The 20,117-nt window shown below is 38.4% G+C and overlaps 2 protein-coding genes across 7 annotated transcripts in view; both read left to right on the top strand.

Moving 5' to 3' along the window:
• Positions 1-3,150, top strand: part of LOC127636816 (protein strawberry notch homolog 1-like) — a 38,557-nt gene extending 35,407 nt beyond the window's left edge. For 2 of the 3 annotated variants that reach the window (XM_052117566.1, XM_052117567.1), the window contains exon 32: positions 1,817-3,150. In XM_052117566.1, coding sequence (XP_051973526.1) covers positions 1,817-1,959 — 143 coding nt within the window. In that variant the 3' untranslated portion in view covers positions 1,960-3,150. The remainder of the gene's footprint in view (positions 1-1,816) is intronic. The other variant, XM_052117568.1, reaches the window with a different exon arrangement.
• Positions 3,151-3,889: 739 nt separating this feature from the next.
• Positions 3,890-8,202, top strand: LOC127636994 (cyclin-dependent kinase 2-associated protein 1). 4 transcript variants are annotated; one of them, XM_052117820.1, is made up of 5 exons: positions 3,937-4,054; positions 6,914-7,016; positions 7,103-7,190; positions 7,306-7,432; positions 7,542-8,202. In XM_052117820.1, the coding sequence occupies exons 3-5, from the start codon at positions 7,122-7,124 to the stop codon at positions 7,607-7,609; spliced, it is 264 nt and encodes an 87-aa protein (XP_051973780.1). In that variant the 5' UTR covers positions 3,937-4,054; positions 6,914-7,016; positions 7,103-7,121; the 3' UTR covers positions 7,610-8,202. The 4 variants fall into 4 exon arrangements, with proteins under 4 accessions (XP_051973783.1, XP_051973779.1, XP_051973780.1 ...); XM_052117821.1 differs by having other exon boundaries at positions 7,099-7,190; XM_052117823.1 differs by lacking the exon at positions 6,914-7,016 and having other exon boundaries at positions 3,890-3,997; positions 7,099-7,190.
• The last annotated feature ends 11,915 nt before the right edge of the window (positions 8,203-20,117 follow it).

The raw sequence follows: 20,117 nt of genomic DNA, 5'->3' as shown, positions 1-20,117 counted from the left end.
CTAATACAGCCATGAGTCTTTTTGGGAAAGATGCAACAAGTTTTTCACATCTGGATTTGGGTATCCTCTGCCATTCCTCCTTGCAGATCCTCTCCAGTTCTGTCAGGTTGGATGGTAAGCGTTGGTGGACAGCCATTTTCAGGTCTCTCCAGAGATGCTCAATTGGGTTTAAGTCAGGGCTCTGGCTGGGCCATTCAAGAACAGTCACGGAGTTGTTGTGAAGCCACTCCTTCGTTATTTTAGCGGTGTGCTTAGGGTCATTGTCTTGTTGGAAGGTGAACCTTCGGCCCAGTCTGAGGTCCAGAGCACTCTGGAGAAGGTTTTCGTCCAGGATATCCCTGTACTTGGCGCATTCATCTTTCCCTCGATTGCAACCAGTCAGTCCTGTCCCTGCAGCTGAAAAACACCCCCACAGCATGATGCTGCCACCACCATGCTTCACTGTTGAGACTGTATTGGACAGGTGATGAGCAGTGCCTGGTTTTCTCCACACATACCGCTTAGAATTAAGGCCAAAAAGTTCTATCTTGGTCTCATCAGACCAGAGAATCTTATTTATCACCATCTTGGTGTCCTTCAGGTGTTTTTTTTAGCAAACTCCATGCAGGCTTTCATGTGTCTTGCACTGAGGAGAGGCTTCCGTCGGGCCACTCTGCCATAAAGCCCCGACTGGTGGATGGCTGCAGTGATGGTTGACTTACTTCAACTTTCTCCCATCTCCCGACTGCATCTCTGGAGCTCAGCCACAGTGATCTTTGGGTTCTTCTTTACCTCTCTCACCAAGGCTCTTCTCCCCGATAGCTCAGTTTGGCGGACTGGCCAGCTCTAGGAAGGGTTCTGGTCGTCCCAAACGTCTTCCATTTAACGATTATGGAGGCCACTGTGCTCTTATGAACCTTAAGGGCAGCAGAAATGTTTTTGTAACCTTGGCCAGATCTGTGCCTTGCCACAATTCTGTCTCTGAGCTCTTCAGGCAGTTCCTTTGACCTCATGATTCTCATTTGCTCTGACATGCACTGTGAGCTGTAAGGTCTTATATAGACAGGTGTGTGGCTTTCCTAATCAAGTCCAATCAGTATAATCAAACACAGCTGGACTCAATTGAAAGTGTAGAACCATCTCAAGGATGATCAGAAGTTAAATATGAGTGTCACAGCAAAGGGTCTGAATACTTAGGACCATGTGATATTTCAGTTTTTCTTTTTTAATAAATGTGCAAAAATGTCAACAATTCTGTGTTTTTCTGTCAATATGGGGTGTTGTGTGTACAATGAGGAAATAAAATGAACTTAAATGATTTTAGCAAATGGCTGCAATATAACAAAGAGTGAAAAATTTAAGGGGGTCTGAATACTTTCCGTACCCACTGTATATATTTTCTAGGGGTGAAACGATCCATTGATCTAAACACCAATGATGCGATGCATCATGCGTGCATCCGTGCATGCTTGTCAACAGGGCTGCGAGCTCCGGTGATGAGAGCACAGAGCAGCTCACATGCACAATTCAATCGGGCTTTCCTCAATATCATGGTACAGACGACCCATTTGAATTCTGCACGAGAATTTTCTATTTTAAAGCGCTGTGGAGCAATTCAGCCATTTATTAATTAGATTAATATTTTCATAATGTACCAAGTTAGAAGGTCCTCTGTAGCTCACACAAATTAATCGGAATTGAAGTGCTTTTACCCATTAGGATGTGTTTGAGAATGTGTTTCTTTAGATTAACATGCACTGATGAATTGTACAAAAAAAAAAAAAACACCAATTTTGATTTCCTGTTGATTTATACTTGTTCTGTGTTTCCTGTTCAGGTCTGATCATTCCAGCCAACTGCGTGTCTCCGCTTGTCAACATTCTGTCATCATCAGATCAGTCTCAGCAACTGGCTGTGCAACAGCAGCAAATGTGGCAACAACTCCATCCACAGAGCATCAGCCACACTGTCAACACATAGCATGACCACCTAACCCTTTACTGTAGGGGAAGATGTGGTGCCGTTAGCCAGCCAGCTTCCTCTTCCTCCTCTGGTACGCCATGAGGAAGAGAGCACTCGTGTCGTATTTAATATTTCAGGGTTCTTCTCCAAAGAGGACTCTTTTTTTTTTTTTTTTCCAAAGGAGATTGCTGGACTAATGAATCAAAGCTCTGCACGTCAGAAAGCACTAAGAGGGACATAGTGCGTAACGGAAAAGATTTGGTGTGCGAAAACCATCGTCTGTGCTTTCCATAGAGAATATATATTTGCTGGGCTGTTGAGTCACCTACACTAGCATTTAAACAGGACAGTGCTCAGGGGTTACTCTTCTTAATCAAGCTTTTTTCAGTCTTCAGTCCTCTTAAAACATTTCAAGGACTTGATGCACGCCCAAACCATCCATCTCCCTTTAGCGCTCTGATACAGCATGTCTTGGGCATGACACTGCTTGTTTACCAATTAATACAGTCCTTGCTTTGAAAATGGGGAATTCGTGTGGCTCACCAATGGGGTGAGTGGTGTAAACCAAACCTTAAAGACTTTTCTGGATCTGGAGTTGCATGGTTTGACGAATTTTTTGGATTTTGTTTAGTTTATGCCAATGGATTGAGGTCAGTGTTTGTAAAGGTTGACTAATATATATATATATATATATTTTAGTACCATATTACTGCTTTCCAGTGTTTAGGTTTGAGTATTTGAGAAAGGGTTATTCACATGACATTCATTTTTTTTTTTAAGGTTGTAAATTGGAATTTCCTCCACAGAAGACCATATCAATCAACATTTGCTTAACTTTTGGTTTCTTGGTTTTAATAATTTACCGTCACATGATGTGTGTAATCGGGAAAAGAACATGAACAGTCCAGCTAATTTTTGCTGTAAATGTTGGACTCTGACACATACTTGGTCTCTACTATATCTTTGTGTATAGTTGCATATCTGAAATGTAATGTTTTGCTGAATTATTATTATTATTATTATTATTATTATTATAGATGTTGCGGCACTCTGAGACTGTCATTTTCATCCTTGCACGAGTTGCACTACTGATGGATCTGTTGTACAAATCTATGAACAATTTAACTGACTGCAAGATCTCTACCTCTTGCATTATGACCAATAAATCTTGTGGATTACCTCTTTCCAAAATGTCATTTTTCTTTCTTTTCCCATTACAAATGAACCACATTTCTAAACTTTTAGCTTGCATATTTATAATCTGTATTAGTTTTCTTGTGAACTCTAAATATAGTAATAACACAATTTAAGCGACTTCGTTTTTACTTTTTAGAAGTGTTCCAATTTTGTGTTCCACTATTAATAACCGTAATAAAACCCAAATTAAGCGAAATTAATTCCTAGTTTAAGGATCACGTAGGTCACGTGAGAACATTGAAATAATACTTTAGTGCTGAATCAAATGATGCATTAATATGGGATGTTATGAAGTGAAAAGTTTGGGTGAGTTTTAGAATGAAATTATGGTATAGAAGAGACAAGACCACATTTTTAAAAGTTAACATGTATAATGTTTGCATACAAAACCAAGTGAAATGTCATTTTTAATGTTTGTACAATTTTGTGAATATATTTACATTTGACAGTGTAAATGTAGTGTGGAAAAATATGCTTTACTTTTGCATCAATATATTTAATTGTAAAAAATTAGAAGTGAAACATGTTTGTCCTACAATTAAATAGGGGTAATATATATATATATATATATATATATATATATATATATAATATGTGCTTATCTTTGTTTATAATGTGTAGTTATTATTTATAATGATTTTTAACTAGTCTGTTGACGGACAGCGTTGCATGTTTAATTATGATTTGTGTTAATTGTCTGATTTCTTTGTGATGGTAATGATAGACAACAGTGTGGGTGTCATGAGTGACGCGGCCATATTTGCCGGTGCTGCTTCGCTGTAAACAAAAAGTGTCTACGAGACGGACGCTCCGCTCATTTTAGGAACAATTTTATTTCTCTCATTTGTTATCTCTTCAGGTATGTCTTACAAACCCAATCCCCATCAACACCTTCCGGGAACTTCTGGGAACCAAGGTATGCCGAAAAAGCGTGGAAACCTCTCCGTCTTGAGTACATTTAATCGAATGTAAAAATTGGCGAGTGAAAGAACACCTGGGAAAAAGCCGTGTGTAGTTTTTGTCCAGTCTGATCGCTATAGGGTCAGATACTTCACATCCGCCATTATTACTAGTGGAAAAAACGCATTCCTCGGCTTCGCACGGGCTATATAACGGCGTATGGTGGATGCTCGGCTTGTTTCTGAAGGGTACGCGACGCGCCGTGGCCGGTTGGGTTGGTACGGAAGCTTCTAGATTGTGATAAAAATGAATCCTTTTAGTGGCTAAGATCAAGCCCGCGCCGTTTCCTCCATGATTGTCTCTCGTGCTGTTGATTGATCGGATTCAAGACGTGCTGTGTTTTTGTGCTCTTCGAGGGCAACTAGCGGTTGACAGCGGTACTGCTTAGAATGGACGGGACAAAAGTCTACAACTGAGATAACAAAACCTGATTAAACACTAGAACAAAGAATATTTATGATGTCCTTGTCAAAAAAAAAACTGCCATAATAATAATAATATATGAATATTATTTTCCACTTTCGATTAGTTCATTTTTTTAACCAACATCAGTCCTGTTCATAACTACAAAATATTCATTAATTTTCAGGATTTTAACTCTTTAAATGGCAGTTTGTTTATATAATGACACTTGTTGTTTTTTATAATAAAATAAAATAAAAAAAAACTATTATTATTAATTATTATTATTATTATAATTGTATAATTATATTGTTAATTATTATTAATGCAAAGGGGAAATTTTCAAAAATGCGAATAGATGCAAATTTACGAATGAGGTGAATGACTCGTCTCGAACACGTGAAATCACTTAATTTGCGCAAGTTACAATTTTTCACAAAAAATTTGCGAAAGCGTATCAGCATTGAGATTGTATGGATGTATGTACTGATGTAGTAGCAGAAGAAATTTGGAAAAATGGGTGAAAAAATTGTTGTAGCTATGTGTGGGCACCCAGAATTGTATGCAAACATCATACATGTACAGAGACCGGACGAAAAAAGACATCGCTTGGAGGAAAGTGAGCGAGGAAGTTGGAGTATCTGGTATGTTCTGAAAATACGCGCGTCTACTTGATCCCAGCTATTGATCCTGCTGTCCTTTTCCGGAAGAGAAGGGGGAATACTCGTGGGTTTGTGTTACTTGCTCGAACGCGAGTTTAAACGCACATTTATAATCCAGCCGTCAAACTTGCGCGAGCAATGCGAGGCGAACATTTTCTTTGCATTTTATGTCAATGCACCATTAAAGCTCCTCACTTATAATGGTCAGTTAGCTCATTCCTGTTGCGTGCCCTCAACGTGGCAACCCACGTGAGCTTCAAGTCTGGGGAGGAGGGGGCGGGGGAAACAACACTCTACAATATTTTGAATTTGGACTGCAGTACCCATTTTAAACTCTTGATGTCAATGTCACATATTGCTCCTTTAATATCCAATATTAATACTGTTTTTATTTTTCAATATGCTGTTTTTAGTCAACTGTGAGAGACATGATGTGGGTGACTTTTGTTGTTTATTAGTGACACTAAAAGGATTAATTTTTATGACAATCTAGCAGCGTCCGTACCAACCCAACCAGCCACAGGGAGACGCGGACCCTTCGGAAATGAGCCAAACATGCACCGTGCAAGTTTTTTTAACATTTACGGTTTGGGCCAATTGACTTCCATTTTAAGTGCCTCATGGTAACCGCAATTGTTTTTTTTTTTTTTTCCTTCTAAGGAAATACATTTTTGTTATTTATTTTTTGTATTGTACCCAAAATATTAGTTAATTTAAAATTGTTATGCTGATAATCCAGTTTGTAATGGAATATTTTCCATTCCATTACAAACGAATGCCATGTGTGGGTGGATAGACAGTGTAAAGGGATTAATGGAAAGGAGGAGGCAAGTACTGGCTTGACAATATAAATATTATTTTAATTATAAACTTAACCAAAAATACAAACACACACAGGTGTCGGACAGCTGCCCGTAAGTCTCTCTCTCTCTCCTGCACTGCAGCTTCCAGTCGGCCTTTATCCCTCTCGGAGGCTTGATTAGCCTGATTGGGGCCGGGTGTGCGAAATCACGACCCTTCCCCGCCCTCCACCCTGCCACATTCCTCCCTCGTTCTCTCAAGCCACCGGCATGCCGTACATCTCCCTCTTTTCCTGGGGAGGGGCGTGCCTTCCGGCCCATCTGCCTGCAGATCATCCCCATCTACCTGGCTGAGGGAGATGCCGTAACGGTGATCGTGCCAAATTAACAAAACATTTTAAAAAGAGGGAAAGGCCAACACGGAGCGGCAGTGGAAGAGAGAGGAAAAAAACACTTACCCTCCGGTTTTCCGATACGCCCTAGCTTGGTCCTCGGCCACTCCTCCACCCTCTAAAGGACGACAGCCGTGCCTCCCTGGACGGATCGGAGGCAGACCTCCGGCCCCTGGCGGACGGAACGCCCCGCTGCATTTTTGGTGGACGGTAGGGGTCTCCCCTGCCCCTGGCAGCGGTAACCGCTCCAGGCGGTTGGTTGGGAGCCCCTCCTCCCCTCACGGTCATCGGCCATTCCTCCACTTCCAGACGCCCGGCTCCTCCGGCGGATGGCCGGGGCTGCTCCATTGGGGTGGATGGTAGAGGCGAGGACTCTACTACGGCGCATCCCTCCTCCTTCCCGGATTTTGGCACCAGTGTAAAGGGATTAATGGAAAGGAGGCGGCGAGAACCGGCTTGAGAATATAAATAATATTTTAATTATAAACTTAACCAAAAAGACAAACACACAAAGGTGTCGGACAGCTGCCCGTAAATCTCTCTCTCTCCTGCACTGCAGCTTCCAGTCGGCCTTTATCCCTCTCTGAGGCTTGATTTGCCTGATTAGGGGCCGGGTGTGCGGAATCACGACCCTTCCCCGCCCTCCGCCCTGCCACAGGGAGGTAGATAGACAAGGGATGCAAGTATTATTATAAGGTGATGTTTAATAAATTGAATGACACATATTTTGCTCACTCTTTACAGGAAGCATTCCCTCTCCAGCTTCCATGGCAACAGTACAGTCATTCAAGCCAGTTCTAAATGACTTTGGACCCCCTTCATTGGGATTCTCACAGGTAAGCTTCACACTCTTAAAATGATTCTATCCTAACAAGATAATAACAAAAAATGGGCCTTGTTCATCATTTCAAATCATTTGAATATCCCTTATTTCCGGTATAAAATGGTCAGGGGCCTAATGGGAACCAAGTACCTCAGAGTAAATATGCCGAACTTCTCGCCATCATTGAAGAACTTGGGAAAGAAATAAGACCCACGTATGCAGGGAGTAAAAGCGCAATGGAACGACTTAAAAGAGGTTTGTATCAATAAACAAATTTGGTTCTAAATATCATTGTATTTCTCAAATGCACTGATGATAAAAATGTGTCTTTCAAACTAAACTTTACTTTTTTTACGTGTTGAAGGTATCATTCATGCCAGAGGGCTTGTTCGGGAGTGTTTGGCGGAGACAGAGCGAAACGCAAGATCCTAGCCCCTTCAGTACTGTTTCTCTCCATACAACACATGAACTGTCCCTTAAACCCTTAATCATGGGAATCATGCATGGCGCTCCTTTAAGAGGAGATAAAACAATCAGAAAATGCAGCATTTATGTTACGAGTTGCTATTTTGTATGTATTTTGGAAGGAACAAGGTAAGATTCAGAGGATATACCTTCTGATTTATAAATGTGAGAGATCTGGAACTGTTGCCATTTGAGTTTTTTTTAAAATATATATTTTATTATTTTCTTTATTTGACCACATAGTACCTTTTAAATAAGCAAAAACTGCATGCAACTGGAATAAAGGTCCCAAATTAGAAACACGCATGGCTTTTTATCGGTTTAGTCTAGATATGTGCGTATAGAAATAGGTCTCAGGATGAGGTATGAGGTACTTTCTCCTAGGACGCATTGATTAGAAGTTGATTTTTCTTTTAAAATTGGGAGATATTGAAAAGTATTATAGTGATGCCATTATTTTTATCTTTATTTGTATTTATTACCTTGTGTAATAAAATTGTTTTTTTTGTAAAAACGAAAAAAGGTCACACTCTGGAATTTTGTATATCTGTCAATAAATATGACATCATTGTGTAAGAAACGATTTTGTTTTATTGTTTTCCAAAAGACTTGCATTGTACAATATTAGTACCATTGCAAAATGTTCTATAGTTATTGCGACTATTATGAAACTTTAGTAAGTTTGTAATTAGTGACATTAAAAAAGTAGCATATTACTCATTCCCTTGTGAATTTATTGTGCAGCATGTAGTCTAAAAATTATAATAAATGTTTTTTTGCAATATTTTGGAGAATCTTTGACCCAAAAATATGTGTGTATGTATGTATATGTATATATATATATATATATATATATATATATATATATATAAAATAACATTCTTTTGGGACGATTATTCACATTACTTTCAATGATGCCTGATTAGATCCCCATTACTGTAATAAATCCTTAAAAAAAAAAACTTTTACATTTACATATTTTAGAGGTAGAACAACAAATACTAACATGGTGTATAAATACTTTATAATTTAAATAATCTATAATTGTTTTTTATTATTACAGAAATGTTCCTAATTGTCACAAAAATAGTCAAAATGCAACCTTAACAGTCCTAAATTATGGATGCCCTGAACTGCTTTGTGAAAAAAATAAATACAAATAATTAGACAGAAAAGAGAAAATGGCGCCTGTCCTGTAGTGAGTCAGTCTATCCACTGGGAACTTACTAGTACCTTTGGTATGTAAAAATATGATTTCAGTGAATTTAAGTGATTTTCTTTTCTTTTGAGTATATAAAATGTTTATATATATACAGTGAGGAAAATAAGTATTTGAACACCCTGCTATTTTGCAAGTTCTCCCACTTAGAAATCATGGAGGGGTCTGAAATTGTCATCATAGGTGCATGTCCACTGTGAGAGACATAATCTAAAAAATAAAATCCAGAAATCACAATGTATGATTTTTTAACTATTTATTTGTATGATACAGCTGCCATTTAAAGACCGCATATGAACAATGGTCTGATCAAAGAACATAATGTATTTAGATTAAGGTTATGTTTTATTAATGCTATAACATCACTGTTGCAGCTCAAACTGTAGATATGTATTTTGCTGATAATAGGGTTCATTTTCAGCCTTTTTGTAAATTAGACTCAGATTTGTTGGAATAAAGACATTTTTCTCATTTGATTGATTTTAATTCTGGGTTGATTTACAGTACAGGGTTCCCACTGTCATTTAAAACCTGTACATATTAGGGAATTTACATTGTTTTTTTATGTCCAAGTGTGGAAAAGTCTTGCAAATTAATAAAATATTTGAAAAATGTTATAGGGATTATGCTTGAATCTCATGAAACCTGTCAAGAAAATGTCCTGGTATTATTTTACTCCAAAATCAAAAGAATCTATGCTCTATTTTGCATATAGAAAATGAAGATTTGTGGGATTTTCATGACAGTTAAGCAAATTTGTCTCCCAAATGCAAAAAAAAAAAAAAGATGGTCATTGTTTATGTTGTCATAATAGCTGTAAACTAAGGACGCAAAATGTGTGTAGCATCGACCGTCCATGAATGATGTAATAGAGTCTGTTTCCCTAAACATGATTGATATTGTAATCGCAATTAATAATATTGATTATTATACATTTATTGCATGGGGTATTATTAATGTAGCTAGCTACACATCCCAAACAAGCTGAGAACTGTGTTCCTGAATTATTTAATTGCTGGTCTATGGATCAGTCAATCAAGACAGTGACAAAATGGTCAACTTCACATTGCGCCCAAAAGTTGTCTGATGTTGGGGTACAAGGAAAATCTTCTCCCTACGGTAGTTCCCGTTATTTTGTTTCACTTGGAAATACATCACATTGCAGAAGTGAAGTGCTCTGCGAATGCCGTATCATGTCTTTTTAATGTAATAAATGCTTCCCATGGCTGAGCGCAGTTGTGCGTTTGTTGCTTACAGACTCCTGATGAGAACTGTCTCTCCGTCTCTGTGCGAGATCTACCACAGCAAGCAGAGAGCAGATCCCAAAGGCCACGAGTGGGACTCTTTAATCAACTCCTCCACCTCCTCCCCTCAGGTCAGTGCAGAGCTAATTAAAACAAGAATTAAGCTGAAACACTTCTGGTGTCGTTCCTCACCTGTTGCTCTTTCATTTAGGTTTTGACACTGGACTCCACAGTGCATATGAAACACTCCGATCGCAGAGGGCTTCACGTCTCCGTCACATTTCAGCAGTCCGTCTGTGCAGGCCCGTGCATGTGTCGGTAGCAGTGGAGCTCCTGTCAGTCCTGACTCCATGGGCCTGCGCAGCCACAGCGACACCAACTGCATCTCCCATGCCAGCAGGCACCTGACCGGATGCTTCAAACTATCCAGACCAACAGCGAGGACGAGGGTAGCCATGCTGCCACAGTCACAGTGCAGCCCAGAGGGCCGTCCGCTCACGAGAACAGAGGCAGCTTGGGGTCAGGCACTGGAAGACTAGAAAGAACGAGCTCGCTGGAAGATCCAGTGGTTCTCTCACTGTAAGAGTCCCTAAAATCACTTTAAAGCTACATTGCAGATGTCAAAAGCTTTTTCAACTTGGACTTAAAGGGATTCAAACATTTTGACCTGTATTGTACTTACCTGTAGAATAGATTTCTCACTACTGTTCCAAGGTCGGCTGTTCCAGTGCTATCACACTAACTCCTTTTTTGATTGGTCTCCTCTCATTAGGTTGAGACAGAACACGAGGGAGAAGAACACTCGGCACATAGCAGATCTCAAAGCGTACTATGAGGCAGAGATCGGTGATTTAAAGGAGAAGCTGAACCTGGTGAATTTACCTCTCGAGATGGAGAAAAGCAACCAGATCTTACTTGAGAGGTGAGAGATGAAAAGAATGGCCTGTTGGTGACCGTTTTCTTTTTAGACATTAGTCTAATATTTAAAGCAGATCATATCAGGTCATTTTGTTTTTCCTAATTTAAAATGTTAAGTATTTTTGTATGTCAGGTTTCAAAAGTACAAAACATCCATACTACAGTCTAATTTCACTTTAAAGGTGCTCTAAGCGTTTTTTTTTTCTTCTTCTTCATGGAACACCCTTAAAATCATATCGTAGATAAGATAGATAAGATTCAGAAACCCTTGTTATTAATGACACCTGTGGCCGTTAAGTGAACTGCAGCCAGCTACCTGTCGCTCTTGCTCGCGCACACACTCCATAGGGACACGAGTGAGCAAGTGAGCATCAGGCAAAACAATGATGTAATGTACAAAGATGCTGAACTTGATTCACCGACATCATGCTGACAGATGAGGTAGCATCTACCTCAATTACACCGATATGATTGTTTTACTACAAACTTTGAGACTAAACTAAAACTACTTATGCTACTTAACATAGCATACTGATAAACACACTACTGAAATATACCCAACAGTTTACTGTTGCACTGCACTGGTATGTTGCACTATTGTATGTTATATGATGTACTATGATCAAGAAACCAGCATATTTGCTTAAATTTATTCTGTATACCTGACTTTTAGTATAAAGAGAAGATCGTTGAAATTATTTGAAAGTTACGAAGCAAAGGTAGCTTGAAATTCATCAGCGTTAGCATTAGTAGGACAGATCAATCCTTATGGCACTATATTTAAGTTTGGCTGTTATGTAAGCTTACCTGTTCAATAAGAAAAAGGCCAAATCAGAGTCGGTTTTGATTCCCCAAACCGAACGAAGGTCCATCCCGGAATCAAATACCTTGCTGATGTTCACTCTAGTTTTTGCTTGACCATGATCACGTTTCTGCTTAGCCAGACGGGATTCAATAGATACATTATTACTCAGAGTTTGTGTAGGAGTCGGTGTTGTGCTGGGAGCCGGACGTTTGCTGGATTCCATCTCTACGTTACCTAGCGTTGCAGCTATTGAATAGCGGAAGAGATTCACTGAGGTAAGGCTCTCGGGAGCGTGCATAAATGTCACATCCTTTGGATTTTCCCAGCAAAACCGACCCACTCCCTTTGCATGAAAATCAGTCTACAGCCTTTAATAGGCAACCTAGGAAGTCCGGGAAGGGCGTTCACACATTGGCAGAAAAAAGGCGAATGTTACATGAAAATTGTTACATACTACACCTTTAAAGATGTGTCCTGAGATATCTCACCAGTCTCTGTGACAGCTGCATACTTTGTTAACAGTAATCAAAAATGTGTCCCGGACATTGACGCTTTTCACCTGTCAATAATTTTGCTCGTTCTCATAGTGTTACATTTGAAGCAGATTATTGAGGCTGTGATTCATAATATTTGTCAGTTGAGGGCGCTATTGTCCCACTGTTGAATTTGACAGCCACATGAACAAAAATAATTTTTGCTCTTTTTCTCGGATTTAGTCTCAAAAGGATCTTTGGAGGGCGGGGTTTTGGAATGAGGAGGAGTGGGTAATCCAACGGCTCAGTCACGTGAAAGCTTCAGAATGCTGAGATTGCTTACAGCATGTAAAATTAAAAATTCGACATTGAAGCCTTTGTGTGAAGCACATCAAAAACACAATAGTATAAATATTAAGCATCATTTTACAATATCAGCCATCAAATCAGTTTTTAGATTAGCCATAAAATAAGTATTAGGTCTGTCGATTGAATGCCTTAACTCAGTGCGATTAATCAAAAAAAATACTGTGTTCAAAAATGTACGCAATTAATCAGCTCCCCGGGCCCTAATCTGGAATGTTCCTACCACTGGAGCATTTCAAGCTTCAAGTACCACCTGTTTTCAGCAGGGGGCATTAAACGAAAGTCCAGCTGTATAGGCAACACGCAGCTTATACAGAGAACAAACTATGAGAATACGTTCTTGCTTTCAAACACCGATGGCCGGGGCACAATTCCGAATGCAGGAATCTCAAGATGTTTTTTTTTTTAATTTCAAACTACATTTAACTTGGCACAGCAACCTAAAAACACTGTGTTTTAGACGCAAACAACCAAAGTGAGACGTTCCAAAAGCGTGCGCTGGCTCGTGTACATCGGTTTTGGACAGATTGACGAATTGAGTTGTTCAATATGTCCAATAATATGGAAATAAACAATATATTGCATTCAAATGCCAATTTTTATACTGTCTTATCAATGCTGTACTTATAATGTGATGCATTTTAATTATCTAAATTGTTACTTTTATAATATCCAGTCTATTTATTCTATGTTATAGACTACAATCTATATTAATTAATCGGCATATCATGTATTTGATTTGATTAAAAATGTTAATCGATTGACAGCCTAATAAATATAACTACCGGCTATCTGTATCAGCCAAAATTTCTATAGTGCCACTTTCTTATATTTTTTATTTGTCCTACACATCCAATAAGCAAATGAATCATGTTAATAACTAGTAGGTTTTCTGTAGCATATTAGTGTCAATTATAAGGGCCTGTGGGAACCAGTACTGCATTTTCAGTACAGTGAGTGTGGTGACCGCTTGTGTCTGGTGTTCTGCTGTAACAGATGAAAGACTCTGTCATTAGTGTTGTCTGATGAACTCTTGACTGATTGAGTGTTTGATCATGGTTTGGCAGATGTTAGCACCTGGAACTAGCGTTAACAGAGGCAAACGCACACATCAGAAAGCTGGAGATCAGAAACCATCTCTTAGCAGCCGGTGTGATTCATATGTTGACACGGCAGTTGCGCCAGTAGGCTGCTGAACACAAAACAACACGTGTTCATTTGCTCCTGAAAACCATCAGTTTCTTTCAAACTAACACTTAAAAAACTAATCTTTATCTTTTCAGATTGTTCCATCACCCTGATCTGCTGCTTTCACCGAGTAAAAGGGAGCAAGATGTTGAATGTAGCACGAGAAACAGTGCTGAACAGACATGTGGACCGTCCTGACCGAACAGAGGGTAACACACAGACTTCTATTACTATCACACCATGAATTAACGTCATATACAATATAATAACAGAGAAATGTAATTTAAGACGCATGAAAAATTTACTGTCTTTAATAATTTTAGATAAATATCTAATATGTACAATATTCTAAAATACTAAATGTACCAACTCTCATTGCTTTTTGTTTTGTTCTGATGGGAAAAAAAAAAGTCCTGTCCTACATTATTTCCAACTGAAAATGTCACATTATAGAAATCTAATTTTCACCTTTAACGTCCTTGTACTCTGTATATTTGAATTAATTCAGCATGCACATTATAAGTTATACAATTCTGCACGATCATGTTTTCTACACTGTGCTTTGCGTTTTCAAATTGAGAAGTTAAACGCTTACTTTCATTAACCTCTATTCCCAGACTGGTGTCTCCTCCAGAGAGAGAGAGAGGAGAGAGCAGATTCAAGGTCACTCTGAGGAGCTGAGGGAGAGAGATGTTCCCCTGACACCCATGATGAAGGCCTTGACTCAGATGGAGGACACTAAAGCCACAGAGGGTCAAACTCTTTCCAAAACCAAGTGCACTTCCTCCAGTACGTCACGAAAGACTGCTTCATAAGACTGGTTGAGAAAAAAGTTTGAGAGTAGTTTGATTAGTATGAGGGAGAGTTTCTGCTCTCCTCTGAAATACCACCTTGAAATTTTGTTTTCTTAAAAGAGGAACTGCATGGATTAAAAAGGACTGCAATGCATATTTCCCCTTGACAAATGCATTGCATTCAGTTTTAATGCATGCACTTTTGAAAGCATGAATGTAGAATGCATGCATGTGTTTTCTTTTATTACAACTGCATGCAAAACCTCTGCAGATTCAAAATCTGAGATTAACTGTGTTAACGATTAAAATAGACTCTGAGTCCAAGTCAAGTCTCAGGTCTTTTTCAATTTCAGGTCTTTATTTTTTCCATGAGACAATTTTCAAATATTAAATCACTTTATGTAACAATTTTCTACACAGTGCAAATTGGGTTTAAAAACCCTGTTGCAGGACAATTAATTTAATATATTTAAAAATATATATATAGTTTCTAAGAATTGATTAAATGACACCGATAGAAAATAATATTCAGAGAAAATATTTCTGAAATCTTGTGTCTCTAATTTTGATGTCTTGTCTGTACGATCTTTCATGAAGTGACAAGTGCATCCCCAAGAAAACTACATTTCCCATCATTAACAGTATGTGGAATTATGAAATTGATAAAGCAGTAATTTCACACCTAATTCGCACACCTTTGCTCTTTATTTTGTTGCATTGGTACATAAAAAGCTTGAGTGAAAATGTGAGAGAAAAATTTTGATCAAGTCTCAAACTCATATTTCCAGCTCTGATTTGGACTGGTTCTAGGATTACTCCGATACACAAATATTGACTTTGATACCATACGAGCCCAGGTACCTCGGTATCGATATTCAGGCAACATACAGTGTATATACAGTCTCAGATGACTGATGAAATTACACAGAATATGACCTGATAAAAAAGTGCATGAAGTCTTGCAATTATAAATTCTGTTTTCCTATTTTATTTTGTTCTGAATTCCATGTTTTAGGTTTTAAAGGGGTCATGACATGAGAAACCAAATTTGCCTTGATCTTTTGGTATATAAGAGGTCTTTGTATCATAAAAACGTCCTGCAAGTTTAATATTTTAAGACGTCCTCCCCATTCTAAACGAATCATTTATTTAATCAAGCTCAAAATACAGCTCGTTCTGGATTCATGGTTAGAAGTGACGTGTCGGTTAGAAGTGATGTACCAGCGTTTGCATATGACCGCCTCCAGCACAACATAACTACGCTTTAAGCGCAAGACAACTACGCTGATTTCGTATCGCCGTGCGCCTCACAAGTGTTCAGTCGATGGACAGCGAGCTCTTACAGAGACTACTTGTGCACAGGAAAATTACGATGCCACACAGATGTGCTGTTCCTGGCTGTGGTCAAACAAAACCTCTGAATAAGCTGCCGAAAGATCCAGACGTCAGGGAAAAATGGATGCAGTTTATTTTTTGCGGACGTCCCAGTCACGGCAGTGTTAACTTAAGCGTTTGTTCTGTACATTTTAAGGATGACTGTTTTGAGAACAAATCTCAATATGATGCTGGCTTTGCCAGAAAACTGTTGCTCAAAGATAAGTCCGTGCCGACTATTCTGGGAACAACGACGACGCAAACTGTAAGTAATCTATTTTAAACTTTAAACTACTTTTTAAAGCGCAATTTCATTCATTATGAATAATCACAGTGTTTTTACTTAGTTTACTTGCATATTGTTCTGGCTGGGGGCGTCAATAATTGATACATAGGCACTGACGTTAGCCAATCATAACAGTGGGCGTTAACACTGAAGTCTTAAATGGAAAACGCCCCCAAAACAGACTGTTTGAATCAGAGGATGAGAAACAGGGTGGGAAAAGGTCATAAATCACTAGATTTTAAAAGTTTTTCTTAAAAAAAAATATATTAATACTATAATTGCACCTAAGGGAACATAATAATACAATAAAAAAACCCATGTCATGACCCCTTTAATATAAGAATGTATCATCAAAATGAATACATGTCTAATAAAATTAAAACATTAAACTTTAATAAAAAACAAAACATTGCAGATATTTTGATCAAAATGTGCTGCACAACAGAGCTTCACAGTATAAATGAAATAATTAATGAATAAACAATGTTATTACCCGTGGCGTGCTCGTATTCAGTAAACCACGTGATAAGATGCGTCACTATGCCACCATGACGACTTGGATCGCATTGAGAATTCCAAATTGGGGAGAAAAAAACTTATTAACATTATTAACAGTAACAATTTACAGTAAGGTTTCATTTGTTAACATTATTTAATGCATTAGACATCATGAACTATCAATGAATGATACAGTTAAAGTCAGAAGTTTACATAGACTTAGGTAGAAGTCATTAAAACAAATGTTTTTTTACCACCACAGATTTCATATCAGCAAACCATAGTTTTTTATTTTAGGACATCTACTTTGTGCATGACACGATTAATTTTTTCAACAATTGTTTACAGACAGATTGTTTCACTTTTAATGAAATGTATTTATTTATTTTGGGAAAAACACGACGACAGACCACTACTGAAGCAGGCAGCGTAAAGATGGTGCTGTCACGTGGCACCTGTTACTTTTGGCAGCGCTGTTCAGAATGGGCCAATCACAATTTAAAAAGTATGAATCCTTGCAACTAGTGAAACAAATTATATGAGATATGAACGTTTTGAATGATCTGAATGCAGATCAATGGAGGATTCAGTTTTGTGAGCTGTCTAGCGCCCCCTTCTGTAAAGAAAGCTTTGTGTGTCACAACATTGGTTATTTCTGACAACAATTGGGTCAGTACCAATATATTTTCACTCAAAAATATTTGGTGTTGTAACCCATTTAACCCTCATTAGTGTTAACTTGCTTCGTTTGTGAAACAAAATGAAATGATAAAAGAATGACAGCCAAGTTGTCCTTTATGAATACATATTTATGTAAACAATGCCTCAGCGTTTATAGGCAAAAACTGAACTAAATTGAACATTTCAATATTTTGTAGGTTGGAAAGTCAATAATTTTTGAGAATGACCCATTTGCATTTTGGGTCAGTTCCTCACATAAATCTGTTGTGTGAATTTAGAAATGATGAGCCATATGTACTACTGTTTACAGACACAGATATTCACTTTTGTTGGAAAGCAAAATGCGTTTTAATGGAGCACACATCAATTGCACATCAATTTTATAATGAATGAACCAAGAATTGTTACTGTTAGAATATGCAGTTAAAGATGTTCATTGTTGTAATTGTAATAAGGTGTTTTATACACACAGTCCTTGAAAACAAATATAACCGTGCTTGAATTTATCTGTATGAACCCTGTAGCCAGCACTGATTACAGTGTTTGCTCGACTTCCTTCTTACACTTTTCATTATTTTTGGATGCATTTGAATGTATTTTTTTATGTTATTGTTTTAAACAAATTTAAGCTTCAAATGTTTAAATCTCCTCATCTTTCCCTGGGAGTAAAATGTTTTGCTATCTAACTGGCCCTGATTATGTCATTTTAAAATGTGCATAATAAATCAAGATTGGTCTATTTTCATAACATCTATTTATGTATCTTTATTGCATATTACTATTTCAATTCAGTAAATAATTTGAGTGGTATGACATACTTTTCACATATTGCACAATATACAGTACATTAATAATATTAAAAACAGAACAATAATAAGAAAGGTAAAAACAGAGAAAGTAATTGTGCTCTCTCTTGAGTTTACAAACTGACACTATTGTTTTGCTCCCATATAAGCCCTGGTATTTCCTCCAGGAAATGCTGATCTGGTGTGAATTTCCTCCTCAGGTTGCATTCAATCCAGTGTGTGCTCGTCTGAGGCGCCAGAGAGCAGTGAGTCTGAAGAGCATGCGGCTGCACAAAGCTGGCAGGAACAGGAAATCGGAGTCAGTTCGCTGCAGACGCTGGGGAAGACCCGCCTCTCTCTTGTTAGCCACTCATTCGGTCATTGGCTGATGCTGAACATCTCTTTGATTAGCTCACACAGGAAAAGCAGCAGGTGATGGGGGGATATTTCCTGTTTGTACACATGGATCAGAGTAATTCTACGATAAATATCACAAACATGTCTAAGCAATTCCGATTCACCCATAGTATGAACAAAAATAAGCAACGGTGAAACTAGGCATTGAGCATCCAAAATCATTTCGGACACCGCAACAGGCAGTATACATCATGCTAAAGGGGTGCTGGTTCTAATTAACAATAAATCACAAATAGTAATGTATTTAAAATGTTAAAACACACCATCTACTCACTTTACTGCAACAATAAAAACACGCAGCTTTGAAATATGTGTTCTTCGTTTTGAGCCAAGAGGTCCGTGTGTGACGTTTCCATCTTCTATTGGTCACACATCTTCTCGTCATGCAAATTTGCAGGTTAAAGTTCACCAAACTTGAACTTTCATGCGTAGCAGAATGTGAAATGTCTCCTGCGTTTGGATGGAGCGTGAAGTTTTTTCTTCCCCTCCCCTTCACCCAATTTGGAATGCCCAATTCCCAATGCGCTTTTGAGTCCTTGTGGTCGTGTAGTGATTCGCCTCAATCCTGGTGGCGGAGGACAAATCTCAGTTCCCTCCGCGTCTTAGACCGTCAATCTGGCATCTTATCACGTGGCTCGTTGAGCGCGTTGCCACGGAGTAATAGTGCGTGTGTGTATGCTTCCACGCACAACGCACCGAGAACGAACCACATTATAGTGACCAGGAGAAGGTTACCCCATGTGACTCTACCCTCCCTAGCAACCAGGCCAATTTGGTTTCTTAGGAGACGTGGGTGGAGTCACTCAGCACACCCTGGGAATCGAGCTCGCAATCTCCAGGGGTGGTAGCCAGCGTCTTTACCACTGAGCTACCCAGGCCCCCTATCCATCAGCATAACAGTTATAAGCATTAAAACGGCAATATAAAAAACAAAACGATGGTTGATTTATAATTAATTAGTGACACAATTTGTAAGAACTCTGTGAATTCAAATGCACAATCCAGAAATAATAATAACCACAACATGTCAAATTGTTGGCAGCCTTCTATGTAGTATTTAATTTGTATTCTTTCACATACTCATGTTAATGTGGAAAGAAACGGACATGACAGTTGTATAACAGCACTTACCTATAGGCTACATGATAAGGGAAACCAATCAAAACACTTTGAAACCAGCATACTTTAACTTATGAGAAATCATTATGATATTGATTGAATTAAGACTGAAATCGCAATATGGCCTTGTGTCAATTCTAAACCTCAAAAGGCTTCAAGGCCTCGATATACTTCCAGAGACGTTTTTATTCTTTCTTTGTTCAGAGGTAAAAAGAAGTTCTAAAGAGCCGAGCAATGGTATACTGTTTGCGAACATTCAGACACCCGCAGACCACTGTGGGAGGCGTTTAGAGGAGCATTTAAATATG

The sequence above is a fragment of the Xyrauchen texanus genome, chromosome 44, assembly GCF_025860055.1.
Source record: "Xyrauchen texanus isolate HMW12.3.18 chromosome 44, RBS_HiC_50CHRs, whole genome shotgun sequence".
Taxonomy (NCBI): Eukaryota; Metazoa; Chordata; class Actinopteri; order Cypriniformes; family Catostomidae; genus Xyrauchen; species Xyrauchen texanus.
Note: the sequence above shows the minus strand (reverse complement) of the source record. Positions and strands in the feature narration are given on the sequence as shown.

Bases quoted from the DNA above. Each gene is read 5' to 3' on its own strand.
- LOC127636994 (XM_052117819.1), top strand. From the start codon at position 4,000: ATGTCTTACAAACCCAATCCCCATCAACACCTTCCGGGAACTTCTGGG. The intron at 7,191-7,305 runs GTAAGCTTCACA...TAAAATGGTCAG, and splicing joins CTTCATTGGGATTCTCACAG to GGGCCTAATGGGAACCAAGT. The intron at 7,433-7,541 runs GTTTGTATCAAT...TACGTGTTGAAG, and splicing joins AATGGAACGACTTAAAAGAG to GTATCATTCATGCCAGAGGG.